Genomic DNA, 15,316 nt, shown 5'->3' with positions numbered 1-15,316 from the left:
CCCTTCCCCTTCCCCCCCTCCCCCGGGCAGGGCTGCCTGTGCGGAGCATCAGCATGTGAAGTATTGCCGAGTACGTTCTTGGTCGAATAGTCAGGCCTTGTCTCTTCCTTTTCAGCGGCGATCGTGGAAGGCTCCAGATGACCGAACTGCCATGATCAAACCCCTGCGGCGCCTGAAGCAGGAGCCCGAGGACGACCTGCCGGAGGCGCCTCCCCGCTCCAAGGACAGCGACCAGTCGCGGTCCAGCTCGCCCACTGCAGGTCCCAGCACGGAGGGCGCCGAGTCCAGGGACAAGAAGAAGTTCAAGATGAGGAGGAAAAGGCGGCTTCCCAATAAGGAACTGAGCAAGGAGCTCAGCAAGGAGCTTAACCAGGAGATCCAAAAAACCGAGAACAGCCTTGCCAACGAGAATCACCAACCCATCAAATCTGAACCTGAGAGCGAGAATGAGGAACCTAAGCGTGCTTTGAACAACAGTGAGAGACTCCATAGGTTCAGCAAAGGGTTAAACGGGACTCCCCGGGAGCTGAGGCACCAGCTCATCCCCAGCCTGCGGAGCACACCTCGGGGAATAACCCGGCCACCGCCTTCGCTCTCTCCTCCCAAATGCATTCAGATGGAACGGCACGTTATCCGGCCGCCTCCCATCAGCCCCCCTCCGGACTCGCTCCCCCTGGATGACGGGGCAGCCCACGTGATGCAGCGGGAAGTCTGGATGGCTGTCTTTAGCTACCTCAGTCATAGAGACTTGTGCATCTGTATGAGAGTTTGCAAGACCTGGAACAGATGGTAAGGAGGGCGGGAAACCGAGCTCGGTCTAACGCGTAGCGGGATGGACTCAAGAAGGGAGTGGGGGACGGAGGCACTAACATCTGGAAGAGGTGTGCGGGTTGTCAGTGGAGCTCTGTTGAGCCCAAGGAGAAGGGGTGACCCACAGGGTCTGGAGAAGCAGCATGTCTTCTGGTGCTTTCTCAGAAACAGCAATTCCCCGCACTTCTGGTGGGAATTGTGTGTGTGTGTATGTGTGCGTGTGTCCCCAGAGCAGCCTGTTCTGCAGTTAGACACCACAATGTTCTCGCCTGCTGGAACGGCCAGTCTAGGTCATGCTGTCTTGGTGTCATTCTGCCCCCAGGACTTGCTGACTGCTACTGCAGTTGTTTGTTCAGTTCCACTATTAAATATCTATTGAGATATAGGGAAGATCTCCCAGTGCCCTCGGTGTTCTCCTCCGAAGGTCTGTGCCGATTGTTTCCTTGGAGAGCCACCCCCTTCGCTGTGTTCTGTACCAGCAGAGCTGATGGAGGAATCATTTGTTAATTGTATTTACTCACAGCATGTCCGTTTGGTGCTCAGGGTACCAGAGTGTGAACATTGACACAGTCGGTGACTGCAGAGTAGCAGGAAGCGTTAGTGGACAGATTTATGTGTTTCACTGAACTCGCAGGAAAATCTCTTGTTGGCTGTCGCCTCGGATTTGACTGTAATGTGCACACAGATGGGCAGATTGTAACAGAGGCTCCTTTCGAGCAGAGTCTAGTAATAAACCAGGGGAATGACAGAAAGGTTGAGAGGTTGATTCGGTGCAAGATTGATGTGTGTGGAGTGTCTCCTCCGTGGGCTTCTCGGTGTCACAGGAAGCTGGTAAATGCCTTTGCCACTTAAGTGCAGTGTCTTCAATGGAAAAATGAAAAATGCAGGCTCTTGCACACTCACTAGGACTTCTTGCTTGCTGCTCTTAGAGAATCATAAAGAGCATAAAAACGCGTAAGCCACGTAGATGGGAATAACACACAGGCACAGAACAGGAGAGAGGGGATCTCTTACAGAATTCGCTGGTTTTAAGTAAGGAAAGGGCAGGGGAAATCAGGACAGTAATGTTTAAAACCAGTGTTGATACTCAAAAGGTAAGCAAGAAGGTGTGGCTAGTCTTCAGGCTAGACAATGGGTTTTACTAAGTGCTGTGATGACTTAAAATGGGATCTAAAGTTGCTGACATTTGCAATTCTGTGAAAATATGCTTGATTGCATGATATATTTGATGGAGAAACTTCAAACCTATGTAGCATTGTGTGGTGGTGTGCTTATCTTAGCATCGCTCAGCCTTATTTTTGCTACTTTTAGTTAAATGCTGTCGTTTTTCCCTGCTGTTTAAGGTCTTGCAGAAATCAAAACAAGTGCCAAATTAAGTTCTGTTGGCTTTTTTTCTTTTTGGGTAGGTGCTGTGACAAAAGATTATGGACCAAAATAGATTTAAACCATTGTAAATCCATCACTCCACTTATGCTTAGTGGCATTATTAGGAGACAGCCTGTAACCCTTGATCTTAGCTGGACAAATATATCTAAAAAGCAGCTGAGTTGGCTTATCAACAGACTGCCAGGTAAGTGACGTTTTTTTGACAACTTCCCTGAATTGACCAAACCGAGGAATGTCTGCAGGGATCTGGGTATCTAAGAGAGGAGTTAGATGGGTGGGAATGACGCATCAGCGAGTTTACAGTGGAGCCAAAGTTAGTTGTGTGGTGGCTACTTGACATGCTGGGCAAACTAATTTGAGGCAGGTCTTTGTCCACAGGTAAAACGTTGCTGTGGAAGGTGCCTGCGCTGACGTGACTGGGGGGTGGGTGTGGGGGTGTCTGCTGTCCCCCACAGTAATGAACCTCCAGATGGTGGGAGAGCTGGGCAGGAGGAGGCTTAAGGGGTCCCAGCTTGCCCTGGAGCACTGGCTTGTCGCCTGGGCTGGCAGCCGATCCCTGTGGACGCCTCTCTGGGTAGGCCCCATGCTCCAACTTCTTCTGTATCCACAGGTCTTCGGGACCTGCTGTTATCAGGGTGCTCGTGGATAGCAGTGTCGGCACTTTGTAGTTCCAGTTGTCCTTTACTCCGAACTCTGGACGTGCAGTGGGCAGAAGGACTGAAAGACGCACAAATGAGAGACCTCTTGTCACCGCCCACAGATAACCGGCCAGGTAACCGGCGGGAGGAGCACGCGGGCCACCTGTCCTGGCTGTTCCATGGCGTGTTCTGCTGGTAGTGCCCCTTGGAGGAGACGGGCAGAGCCCCCCACGGGGCTCTGGGCTTTGCTGACGCGCGAGGTGTTCGAAGTAGTGGCTTGTAACACCTCCTGGCTGGAAGCCACTGGGTAACGAGTGATGTTCTCTGGCTGCTGAACAGTCATCTTGAGCCACTGTGCTGGTTTTCTGTCTGACTTTCTTCTCTTCAGGCTGCAACGGGTGTACTTTAGAGAGTATGGAAACACTTTCTTCCAGTTCAGGGAAGGAGCAGTTCTGTGGGTCATGCCACATTCGCCCGGATATCAGCTCAGGTGAAATTTTGAGCAAATCAGATCTGCTTTCTGGCATGCACTGCACAGCCTACTGCTTATTCCCGACTTGTAATTCCGCTGGGCCCCTGCAGTTACTTTCATCCCTTTTGTTTTGAAATCAGGAGGTGGCTTTGTCCACGTGCCTGTTCCAAAAATAGACAAGTGTTCCTGCTGATGTCCCCTCCAAAGCTCCAGACAGGCAAAAAGCGTCTGAAGTTGACGTAGGGCAGCAGTGTTGTGTGTCACAGTGCATTTCATATAGATCTGCAGATGTTTGCGATACGGGGTGAGACTTTTGGGAGTGACCGCTGCCTCCGTTTTCCAGGTCAGATCGACAACCGGAGTAAACTACGGAACATAGTTGAGCTGCGCTTGGCTGGCCTGGATATTACAGATGCTTCTTTGCGGCTGATCATAAGGCACATGCCTCTGCTCTCCAAACTCAATCTTAGTTACTGTAATCACGTGACAGATCAGTCTATTAACCTGCTGACCGCGGTCGGAACCACCACGCGGGATTCACTAACGGAAATTAATTTATCAGGTAAGAAACCCAAGCGCGGGGGAGGCCGTTAGACTGCTCGTGGGAGTGGTTTTACCCAGCTCTTCCCCTGCCCCCAGGGTGGCTTCACCATTTAATGTCCCGATCCAGCACTGGGGGAGGTTTCGATAGGATCCCACGAGCGAGATTAAGACACAAATGAGGCCAAGTGCCGTACGCCCAAACCAGGTTTTGTTATTAAAAGTGAAGAGGGGTAGCGACAGGGCAGAACAGAAGGGAAGACAGAAATCGAGCAAGCAAGAGTTGCAAGAATAATCACCACTGTAGATCCTCAGTCTTCAGTTCTTCGGTGGTGGGTGCACCTGGATGTAGCTCTGGTGGGGGCACACACATGGCAAAGCTTTTTAAGTTCATCCTGTCAGTTGATTAGCATACTAGAGCAGGAGGGACAGCTATTCCACAAACTCATTTCCATGAGAAAAGAGGAAAAAAAGGTGGAGCATGGGTTCTGCAAATGCATTGAGGGGGAAACCAGGGTGCACCACCCCTGGTCCAGTTGAGTTGGTCGTACTCACCCTGCCCACATTTAGTTTTTCCTCTCTGGTGCAAATGACCCGGCAGCTGTGGCGTGGGCTCCGCGTCCGTCCAGCGTGCTGGGCTGGGTTACGTGGAGGAGGAGTCACAGGGAGGTGAGAGGGGCCGTGGGCAGCACGGGAGGAGCACGCAGGACCCACCGCGGGTCAGGATAAATCCTCAAACTGAGACTTGCTGTTCAACTTCTCCCCCTTTTTATTTTACCTTTTTCCATCAGACTGCAATAAGGTTACTGACCAGTGCCTGTCTTACTTTAAACGTTGTGGAAACATCTGCCAGATCGACCTGAGGTACTGCAAGCAAGTGACAAAAGAGGGCTGCGAGCAGTTCATAGCGGAGATGTCCGTAAGTGTTCAGTTTGGGCAAGTGGAAGAAAAACTTCTGCAAAAACTGAGTTAGTTAAAGGACACGTGTAAATACTGGGGCGGGGCGGGGGGAGGGATTAAGAACACGTAGGGATTTTATTTTCAATTGGGAACTTGGAATATTGGAAAATACCGCGATCGGATTTTACAACTCTTGTCGAAGAGAGAACAACGTGAAACTACCCATGTTAAGAATTTCAACTTGTGCCACTAATTCAGTCTACCTGGGATGTCCTGCACTGGCTCTTATGCAAATTCATAAGGCGACTGTTATTGATGATAATTGTTCACACCCGGAAGACGACTGATCTCCAAGAAATACTGTTATTTAAAAGTACCACAGCATGTGCTTGGTAGTGTAAATTTGATTTCTGCTTTTCATTTCTTAAAACAAGAAAAAAAAAAAAAGTTGGTGTCATTAAAGTGGACCACGCACTGCATTTCTGCCTTCTTAACACGTTTTGTTTTGTTACATCTTACATTATGCAGAACTATTTTTGTACAAAAATTGTTTAAAAATTATTTATGCAATGTTTGAATGCATTACCAGTGTTTTGGTTTTGATTGCCAATTTTTATCTTTACTTATGGTAGGCGAGAACTTAACCTATACTTCGTAGACAGTATCTATCTACAAATGTGCCCAGGTCAGGAAAAGTAGGTTAATACTTTCAACTTAAAGCATGTTTTAATGGAAGTTTATATCCTGCTTTGTATACTTCAGAAGTGACATAAGCATGTTGTGGAAATAAGGTGTAAATTATAGTTGAAGTAAAACACTTTTATCTGTATAGAAATCACCTTTTTTCTCAAAATTTTAAAAGATTCCAATTTCAGCTTTTGCACATAGGAGGGTTTCACTCTGTAGCATGAGCTCTTGTACTCAATATGAAATTAATTTATACAGTGAGTCCAGCCGTAGAATAAATGGTCAAACGTAGTCTCTCTTTCTTTGAAGTGTGAGTTGAGTTCTCATTTAAGGTTTATAACATGGTTATTTCCTGATTGTAAAATTCTGCATTCATAAGTGCCATTGTTGTACGGTGTTGTTTTCGTAGACCTTCCTGATGCAGTTTTACCTTTGTTGAATTTGTATAAACAATTGTACAAAAACAGGGGCTGGCTCCGGGTGTCTGTTCTGAGGGGGGCAGGGGGGGTGTTTTGGGGTGGGGGGAGCTGGTTTGGGCTTGGGGGGGGTTGTGGAGGGGCTGTAGCATGTGGGATGGGGAGGTTGGAGCAGCTGTGGTGTGTAGCTTGGGTGTAAGCTGGGGGTAAGAGTGCTTCCCCAGGGAGGAGATAAAATGGAGGTAAAATACCTCCCTGCAGCTTTCCGGCTGCCCAGCCCCATCTCAAGGAACAGACACAGATCAATAATAAAATTAAAGCTTTTAAAGAATGATGAAGAATGTCCAAACCACCCCCCAGCTGCTTAAGAAACAAGGCAGAGGCAGGGAAGGCCCATCACCAACCTTTATTCAGCTCGTGTGGCTAATGACCAGCAGGGAGGTAACAGCCGGGGTGTTTTTCTTTGTTAGTTTACCCACTGAGCAGAGACTCCAGGGATTAAGTACCATTAAAAAGTTACTTCTAAAAAATAAAGCCGTTGAGAAGTTTTGCTCCCTTCTGAAAAATAACCAGCAGGGTCTCTAAGGTGTTTACTGTGAGGAGGAGCTACTTTCTCTTTTTTAAACCAGCTTTAGTTTTTGATGTAAAAGTGGAGAGCGGGTGAGCCAGCGTAGCAGAGGGGAGAGGGCTGGGGGTGCTGCAGCCTCGGCAAACCCCCTCCCTGGCTCTGGTACTTCCCCAGCATGGGGGAAATCAAAAGGAGAAAGTGCAGCTCTGTAGCTCCACCCTGCGTAAGGGATAAACCCCCGGACAGAGTCGCTCCTTCCTCCCCTCCGGCAGCATGCTGCTGGGGGCGGAGAAGCAGTTAATGGTGACTCAGCCTTGGGTAAAAGTCCATGAGCAAGTTTTACACAAATCCCATTTCCGTCCCCGTTTAAGGTGAGTAACACTCTACATTCCCCAGGTTAGCAGCGAGGAGCTTGGTGACCCTGGTTAGTATTCACAGTAACATCAGGTTGTCGGCACAGGGAGTAAGTACAATCATCACACGTAAGATTTAAGAGGTACAACAGGCAGGAGTGGATTAAGGACCACAGTAATATGGTTTACTATACCCCTTTTTAAAAAAATATTTTATTCCTAAACTAAAAAACACTTAGTAATCAGTATTTGGACAGGACGTGGTGGAGCCCTGCGAAGGGACGGAGCTTTTGGTGCATTTACAGATGGATTTGGTGACTGATGTTGGGAGGAAGCAATTAAGGGCTTAGGTACAGTCCATGGCAGTGCTTTCTACAGTCATATTTTATACTGTTAACACTGTTGTAGGGACAGTGTCAGAACAGTTACATTCTATAATTACATAAAAGCTGAATATTCAACCAGTATAGTTGTTGCTTCTAATGCACTAGATGATGTAACACACTAAGATGGCCCAGGAGAGGTTGTTTTCTGGCCACTTGTCGAGTACCGAATGTGGCAATCGGAGGTGATATTCTTCAGAAGAGAGCAAGAACTGCTGTAAACAGTTTGACTCGAACAGTTTGTGGGTTTGTAAGGTACGTCAGGCAGCGCTACTACCGTACACACACGGTACCACCCAGCCGTAGAGAAACGTTTCGCAAACTTCTAGAACCTGATGTTGAAAAACGCGTTTAATCGAGAACTAAAAAGCTGACACCCCACCCCCCAACCCCCACCCCACCCTGCCCCGAGGGTCGGCAACTCCTGCCCACAGCAATCCCAGAGGGCGACTCTAAAACCCGGGTTTGGTCTGGGTTTAGGACTTGAAGACGTGCACGGCCCGCACCACGTACTGGCGGCAGATGGGGCACTCGCTCATCCTCTTCCCGCACTTGGTGCACGTGACCATGTGGCCGCACTCCAGCAGGACGCAGTCGATGACGGCGTCCATGCAGATCCGGCACAGGTTGTCGTCGTTGTCGTTCAGCTGCATCTTCTCGCCCTCTGAAACACCAGAGAGGGAGGTCAGGGCCTCGGGCCCTGGGAAACCAGCGGAGCTCTGGCCCCGGCGCCCACCGCGGGACACAGACAGCTGACCGAGCCTCCAGCACTGCTGCGCTGTGTTCACAACAGGTTTTCTAACCCCCAGCTAAGAGAGAATCTATATTCCTTCAAAAAACGCAAAGAAACAAGAACTGAAAAGCCCCTAAGCGAACATGCAATATTTGGCTTCATCCTTCGAACTCACAGACCATTTTCAGTGCAGAATACAATGACTGAAATAACGTGCTGGATTAAAATTCAGAGTGTGTTGGTTTTCTATCTCAGCTTATTTGTTTGGCAGAAAGCTTTCCTCAGAAGATTAAACACCATAATAATAAAGCAGGCTATGAAGTGGAAGCCTTAAGAAGGCCTTAAAGGTGGCAGAACTGAACAAAACCTGTCAGTTTTCCCTGCAAATAGGCACCATCCTCCAGCAATAACCAAATGTTCTGTCAGATCATGTTAAAAAAAAAAAACAACAAACCCAAACTGTTAAATTCAAAGTTTGATTTCAGACAGGTTTTCAGTTCTAGCCCCTGACCAAGCCATGGGTCTCCCTCAAACCGTGTTCTGACATGCACTAACAGTTCCCCACCCTCACAATCCTTCTCCACCCCAATTAGTTAATTAGTTCACACCCAGCTATCCCCCTCCCAGCGCATGTGCTGGCACAGTCTGGCTGGGCGGTAGCCCAGGGCTATTAAGTTTTCCAGTCCCCTGTTCTTTGCAGCCTGGCTGCAGGGATGACGAGCCAGGCAGGCATTTCTCACTCTGGTAATCACATCAAAAAGTTGCTCCTGGGATTACACTCTGCAAACAGGAATCGGTCTGGGGCTGCACTACAGCCACACCAGTGAAAGGCTCCAACTGTTGAGGGCAACAGAGGGGTGGAAGAACAGAGTCACTGAGCCACAGCCACCAAACCACCTTATCGCAAAAACATGGACTGAGACCAAACCACCTGAGCCTGGACTTCTGCCACTGCAGCTTTTATTTCCGTGCGGCGGTAAAAGACCTGAATTGCTCTGCTCTGTGACAGCTACTGAGCAGCTCTCTCACTAATGCCTTGTGAAACCTAATAAAAGACACAGAGGTGCCAAGTTTCATGTTCTCTGAGGAACCGGTTCTCAGTTGCGCAATTTTACCTTTGCCATGAAAGCTGAGCTCTCTAAGCTTTGGAAAAAAAAGGCTCAAAACCCAGCACAATCCTGGAAAGCATCATTTACTCACTAGAACCACATTCAACTACTCCAGATGCACCTTGAACTGTTAAAACCCACTTTTCAGTTGTTCCAGAACAGACTGAGATAGATATCAAGCCCTTCTGTTGGCAGAACCAGCTACTGGAAACCTGAAAATTAAATAGTCTTAAGAAAAATAGAATAAAATATAAACCTACGTGTCTTGTGGTTTTCCTCACTCTCTCTGTATAGTCTGCTGACTTTCTCCACAAGTTCCCATTTTTCACAGCATCCTGAATAGTTGACAAAATTACATGCAAGTATTTCCTTCAGCTGCCGAACACTCAACCCTTCAATGTCTTCCAGACTTGAAATGTCGGACAGAGACGCCCTCGCTCGCTTTCGGGACAATCCAGGGGTCTGAAACACATCAATTGTATGTTTTTACCTGTCCCGGTCAGCTCAGAGCAGCAGGTCTGGTGCTACATCAAGCTGCAGCAGCCTGGCTAAAGTTTAACTCTCTTTAAAGCAGATAAGCATTGCCAGACACAGCTGACTGAAGAACTAGAGCACGATTCTAAATGCTGACAGATCTAAACAGTTTATGGTGTCACATGGCAAAAAACTTCATCTTTACATAGTTTGTATCTCACCTGCTCCTCTGCACTTTCTTCTTCTTCATTATTTATAGAAGATGTTTCTGTTTGTCCCTGTGTACAAAATGAAACTAATCAGGATAAAACACACATTATCCCTTATAAAACATTTTCCTTTGAACCAAACTGATCACAGATGACTGACATTTTGAAGTTTCAACTGGTACTAAACCTTACTGATTTAAGTCACCTCTATCATCTAAACTAGTAACCTTACCTAGTCATCTTCTGTTTTCAGGTGAGAGATAAAAGAGGCATTTTTCCTGCCACCCCAAACTGTACCAACTGGCATTTTATTTTAAATATCTGTGTACCTATTCAAGAATGTTATGCTACACCATAAAACACGTTAATTATTGTACCCGTAAAGGTGTTTCATTTCCTGTGCTTCCCCTTCTGTTTGCAAGTTCTCCTTGAGACGACACCGATACAGACATAGAAAATGGATGAGTAAAAAACCCCGAAGTCTGTGAGCGTGACGAATGCAAGCTGCTAGCGTCCATGTCCTCCTCCGACCCTAAGCCATGGTGGCACAGCACCAGATCCACCAAGTCTTCTTTCTCTCGGCAAGTATCCGTTGGTATGTTTCTGAGAATCAGATACTGACGCAGATCCTTTACTTTCAATCTCATTAACTGAGGTCGCTGAAAGGCTGTTTCTTGCAGCAAGTGACAAGTGGAACATCTTCTGAGATTCTCTTGTAGGACTGAACAAACTGAGCAAAAATCCTTCTTGCAGTCACAACACACGTGCTAAGGACAAAGGGAAAATAACCATTCAGCTGTACGCCACAAACAAATCTAGACCCTGCTCTCCCCTTCGCCAGACTACGTAATTATTACTCTTTCCACCATCAGTTCTGACATGCATAATTTTTAGGATTTAAGTCTAGAACACTGCCTTGTCACATAGTTCTGCAGGCGTTCCACACCAGGCTGTCACTTTCGTAGCACTACAGAAAGGTGGTTTGTTTTTTCATTGAAACCTCATTATGAATAAACAAATCAGTAATACACTCAGGTTGTAGTTTAGGCAATAAACAAAACTGAAAGCCACTCAATTTTATGGTATGTTAAAATACTTTTGAATATACTGTCATTGTTCTTCCTTCATGTAAAAACCAGTATAATTCCCAAACTTTCAAGAACATACTTCTTCCTCAATTCATTCCCAGAATTCAAAGTAAGCTTTAAACGTGATGACTCGCATGGCAGGTAAACACTCCCCAAATGCCCAGCTGTCATTTCTGACAAACACTTTGTTCAGAAGACTCACTACAATATATAAAAGCTAGGACTAGGCAAGATTTCCAGCAGCGATTTTAAATGGTCGTCTCACCTGCTGTGATCAAACCCAGACTCTTCCAAGTTTTTCAGGATTTTAGTAACTTAGTATCAGCTTCAGAAATTGTCCCTACACAACCCTTGCTTCAACAAAGTGTTTGCCATTTGAACAACAGGATGCACGGGAGGGGGGAAACTGAACACACGCACTGAGGAGAGAGGCTTCATGTTTATCTAAATGAGCTGCAGAGAATTAGGTCACTGAGTGGATGAATAATGATGCTGGACAGTCATGATAGTTAATATTTGTATGTATCTCAGTTCTCTTTATCTGCATTAACTCACCAACCTGCCTCCAAATGAAGGAAGAGGCTGTGGAGCGCAACAGCGTTTTAACAGAACTAAACCTGGTTAGGAAACAGAATTACACGAGTATTTCACAGACAGCAGCTGTGATACTATACTGCGAGTCTTTAGCTTCTCCATCACCCAGCGTGTTCATTCCAGTACTCAACCACTATGTTCGGTGTCATCTTCTAAACCAGATTTATTTTAATGTTTAAGATTCTGAAGCTAAAACACGTATCTTACAAATTAAAATCCACTAATTTTTGGTCAGACCAGATCCTGTGTGTCACTGATTAACGAACATCAGACGTCTTAGCTTCTAATCCTGTCTGACATTAATTTCCTGTGACCTCAGAATAAGGCACTTACTCCTTCCCTGGCTATCTGCCTCGGGTCTCCTTATCTAAGGAAAGAATACACATTCACATCCCAGTATGCCTACAGATCAGTTCATAAGACTAAAAATGCTACATAATAGGAAATATACTCACTTTTTTCCTAAAAACTGAGAAGGAAAGTCCACAGGCTTTGCAAACGATGTTAGCACCCGCTGCAGCTGGAGATGGATATGCTGAGAAGTCTGTGTTTGGTGCGAATCTGAACGGGCCAGCACCTCCCCCAAAGCCAGCCTGCTGGCCCCGCACAGCTCCAGTCCCCATGACTTCATTCAGCAACCCACAGCAGGAAGCCCACATGGAAGTAGCTCCTGCCTGGAAACATTCACAAAGAAGAAGAAGAAGAAAAAAAAAAAAAAAAATTAATATCTGAAAGTCCACATCAGATGTGACTTGCTACTGAAGAGCCACTGCACTCCATCTGTCATCATCCCAAAAGTATGTGGTGGGAACTCCCAGAGCAGCAGGAACTGGGCACACTAATGTCTATGCCAGCCCAATAATCCCCACTTCCCAGCTGCAAACCAAAGTAGGTAAGACTTGCTTCTGAGAGGCTAATGCCTGCACAAGGAGCTCGCTTGCATAACTCCTTTTCTAGCAGAGTTCCGCACAAAAAGGGTAAGGAATTTGAGGAGGTAACGCAATAGCGGAGCAAAGAAGGAAGAGACTAACAGCCAGTCATAGGTGAGGGGCAAAACTGGAAATGATGACAGGCACAACATTAACAATTTACCGTAATTAGTGCAAAGCTGTCCCCTGCAGGATCTTCTCCAGAACTAATCCAGCTCTTACATGGCTTACAATAAAACTCTTTCTAAAAAAAACATTTCTGGGACCTCAAACTTCAAAGTAGCAAACCAGTCTTCATTAGAAACTAGTTATGGTCTTGTTTCTCCGAGGGGAAAATGTTTTTTAGGACCTCCCTGAACCTGCTGTTTCGTTGTCTTACAAAACATCTATCAAAAATTAAAATAAATCTGAATTATCTTATTCTAGATCGACTGGATTTCAGTTTTGAGTCACACAATTCAATCTTAAAACACCACAAAAAATTTCTAAATACATAAATAAATGGCTATTTCTTATCCTTGAAAGCCTTCAGCGCTAGATTCTCAATCAAAAGTGCATATTCTGCTTCAAATTGGAACTTGGACTCTAAATTGCTCACATCACGTGTTTAATCACTGTCATGTGGCTCACTGAAATCTACTGAAAAAAAAAACCAACCACCACCAGCAAACAGAATTGCACCAGATTCTTTCTGAAAGGAAGCCAAGTGGTACAACTTCCTTTAAACTTCCTTATTTTCTTTTTCATACTTCGTTTCTCAACTATGCTGGTTAGGAACAGTTCTGTTTTTCTTTTTTTCATTTTCTTTTTTTTTTTTTTTTTTTCCCCCAAAGCATGAAAACATAAAATAACTGCTTTTGAGACTTGTAGGTCTTGCTGTAAAACCTAAACCAACCAGAACATGCACTTCAGCTCAGTAATGATGGATTTTTAATTCCTATAGTAACTCATTTCTATATTAAATTGCACAGTTCCCCTGAATTGAACACAGTCCTGTTACATATTGTGAGAACTTCACACAATAATTGGGGATGCGTCAGGACATCTCCTTTCAAACCACAGAGCACAAAAGGTAAAAGAGTCCTCACTCTGGTTTAGAGAGAAGCCGTGAGAAACAATGCCATGGGAGCAAACGTGTTCTACACCACCACGCTCATGTAAGTGCCTGAGGTGTGGAACATCAAAAGCATCGCTCCAACCCACACAAACCTGGTACTTCACTTTTGTCAGTTGTAAGCTGACATTAAAAATGTTGCAATACAGCGAAATACTGAACACAGTCATTTTGCTTCTGAGCTGTACAACACATAACACTGCGTGCAGTAAAAACATCAACTGTACATGCACAAACTAAATTCACTAGTCTCATTTTATAGGTATTTAATGAGAAAAATTCATCCCAGGCATAATAAGAGACCTCTGTGCAGTGGGTACCCCATGCATAGGAGAAAACCTTCCTAAGCTTCCTGCGAATGGAGTTCAGGGGGGATGAACTCCCGTGGCCCTCCCCTGACCTCCAGCCAAGGCACAGGTAGCCCCAGCACATGGCTGCACTCAGATAGCCGTGTGCCTGGAGCCTGTCTGGTGTGTAATCAGACTTCCGTGGCAATCATTAAACTATCGTCAAACCAAGACTTGTTTTCTACTCTTCAATAATAAAGAGTGGTAACAGATCAATATTAATTTTTCCTATACAAAACAAGTTATGCATAATCATCCTAGTTTATTAGGTAAGAGTAATTAACTTTTCAGAAACACATTCTGAAAACCTTAACCCAAGAGAGCTCCAGGTTTTTAAATTCGGGACTTTTGAAAAATATTTTTTCTCATCTTAAGGTAAAGTTGTCACTTGCAGAAACGTTACTCTAATTCTTCACATATTCTTAAAAACTGATGAGCAAGCCTTATATTTAAAAGATTGAACAATAACCACATACAAATAACAGAAAAATAAAACAATGAACCAAAAGGGTCTGTCAGAATTCAACTTGCTTCATTATATGATGAACTTTTTTTTCAGGGGGTCACAGCAGCAGGTGGACACACAACGACTGAAAGACCATAGCACACTTGCCACACAACCCTTGCCCAATAGTTCAACACCAGCTTCTTAGGCTTATTTTATTCAAGAGCCTGTATCAACTGCTCAGACATCACTGGCAACACCAAATAAATATAGACTTAAGAAAGTTTTGTTACCTATTTTGGATATGCAAACATTGTTAGTATCAAACAGAAAGCCTCTTTACACTTACTGCCAAGCATTCAGTCGTTTTAAGGTGAAAGGTAAGGCAACGCAGGCATCATTAATTTCCTCCTTAACCCAAGTCAGCAGTGGATTCTTCCTATGCACTAGTGTCATTAACTGATAATTCAATTACAGCGTCTAAGCTCTTCACATTACTCCGTAAAAGAAATGAGACCATGCTGAAAAGCACCAACACAAATACAAGTGAGACATGCTAAATCAAAAGCTCCCTTCCGTGAGAATTAATTAAAATTTTGCCTATTTCTGCACCAAAAGCCTGCCCAACTACATCAGCCACCACTTCCATATTCTCTTCTCACCAGCTGCCATCACCTACCTTCTATCTCCATACCTTATGTGCATCCTATAGGGGCAAAATACTGCTTTTGAACATGTTCGCTCTTATTTTTAGCTTTAAGGGTAACTATTTAGCTTACATTTGGCTTTAAGGGTAGCTATTTAGTAACCTGACGAGAATATCACCTCAGAAAGACACCCACCCCAAGACCCTGAGAGGCTGTATGCTGCTCCTTACACATCTGTGCAAGTAGGCTACGCTGTCAAAGCCAGACTAAGCGCGGAGAAGCAGAAGGAATGTTATTTTAGCTGAAATTCCGTCCTTACAGCCACCCTGAGATCGAGCATCCCTCGGAGCCCACCGAGCTGAGAGATCCCCGGTTACCACAGCCCTCAGCCCTGACCTGAAAGCACAACGGTAACCTCGGACGGGGAGAAGCGCCCGTGGAGAGCGAACCCCGCGGCCGGCCGGAGCGGGCCCG

General features: G+C 45.6%; 2 protein-coding genes across 16 annotated transcripts in view; one reads left to right on the top strand and one right to left on the bottom strand.

The window, feature by feature from the left end:
• The window catches only part of KDM2B (lysine demethylase 2B), a 116,449-nt gene extending 110,550 nt beyond the window's left edge, over positions 1-5,899 (top strand). For 8 of the 10 annotated variants that reach the window (XM_026859723.1, XM_026859722.1, XM_026859724.1 and 5 more), the window contains 6 exons: positions 116-789; positions 2,217-2,380; positions 2,807-2,968; positions 3,223-3,324; positions 3,650-3,868; positions 4,638-5,899. In XM_026859723.1, coding sequence (XP_026715524.1) covers positions 116-789; positions 2,217-2,380; positions 2,807-2,968; positions 3,223-3,324; positions 3,650-3,868; positions 4,638-4,819 — 1,503 coding nt within the window. In that variant the 3' untranslated portion in view covers positions 4,820-5,899. The remainder of the gene's footprint in view (positions 1-115; positions 790-2,216; positions 2,381-2,806; positions 2,969-3,222; positions 3,325-3,649; positions 3,869-4,637) is intronic. The other 2 variants (XM_026859725.1, XM_026859726.1) reach the window with 1 other exon arrangement.
• A 335-nt stretch (positions 5,900-6,234) lies between these two features.
• RNF34 (ring finger protein 34) overlaps positions 6,235-15,316 on the bottom strand; it is a 31,657-nt gene continuing 22,575 nt past the window's right edge. Inside the window, exons 1-6 of one of the 6 annotated variants that reach the window (XM_026859741.1) lie at positions 15,197-15,292; positions 11,816-12,034; positions 10,056-10,445; positions 9,691-9,747; positions 9,256-9,457; positions 6,235-7,817 (exon numbers count right to left, since the gene is read on the bottom strand). In XM_026859741.1, the coding sequence (XP_026715542.1) occupies positions 7,630-7,817; positions 9,256-9,457; positions 9,691-9,747; positions 10,056-10,445; positions 11,816-12,019 (1,041 nt within the window). In that variant the 5' untranslated portion in view covers positions 12,020-12,034; positions 15,197-15,292 and the 3' untranslated portion in view covers positions 6,235-7,629. Of the gene's footprint in view, positions 7,818-9,255; positions 9,458-9,690; positions 9,748-10,055; positions 10,446-11,815; positions 12,035-12,161; positions 12,239-12,452; positions 12,713-14,544; positions 14,674-15,167; positions 15,293-15,316 lie in introns of those variants that run through there. The other 5 variants (XM_026859739.1, XM_026859743.1, XM_026859742.1 and 2 more) reach the window with 5 other exon arrangements.

This window comes from Athene cunicularia, assembly GCF_003259725.1.
Source record: "Athene cunicularia isolate RWA chromosome 15 unlocalized genomic scaffold, athCun1 chr15_part1, whole genome shotgun sequence".
NCBI classification, from domain to species: domain Eukaryota; kingdom Metazoa; phylum Chordata; class Aves; order Strigiformes; family Strigidae; genus Athene; species Athene cunicularia.
This window is presented reverse-complemented; position numbering and strand designations above follow the sequence as displayed.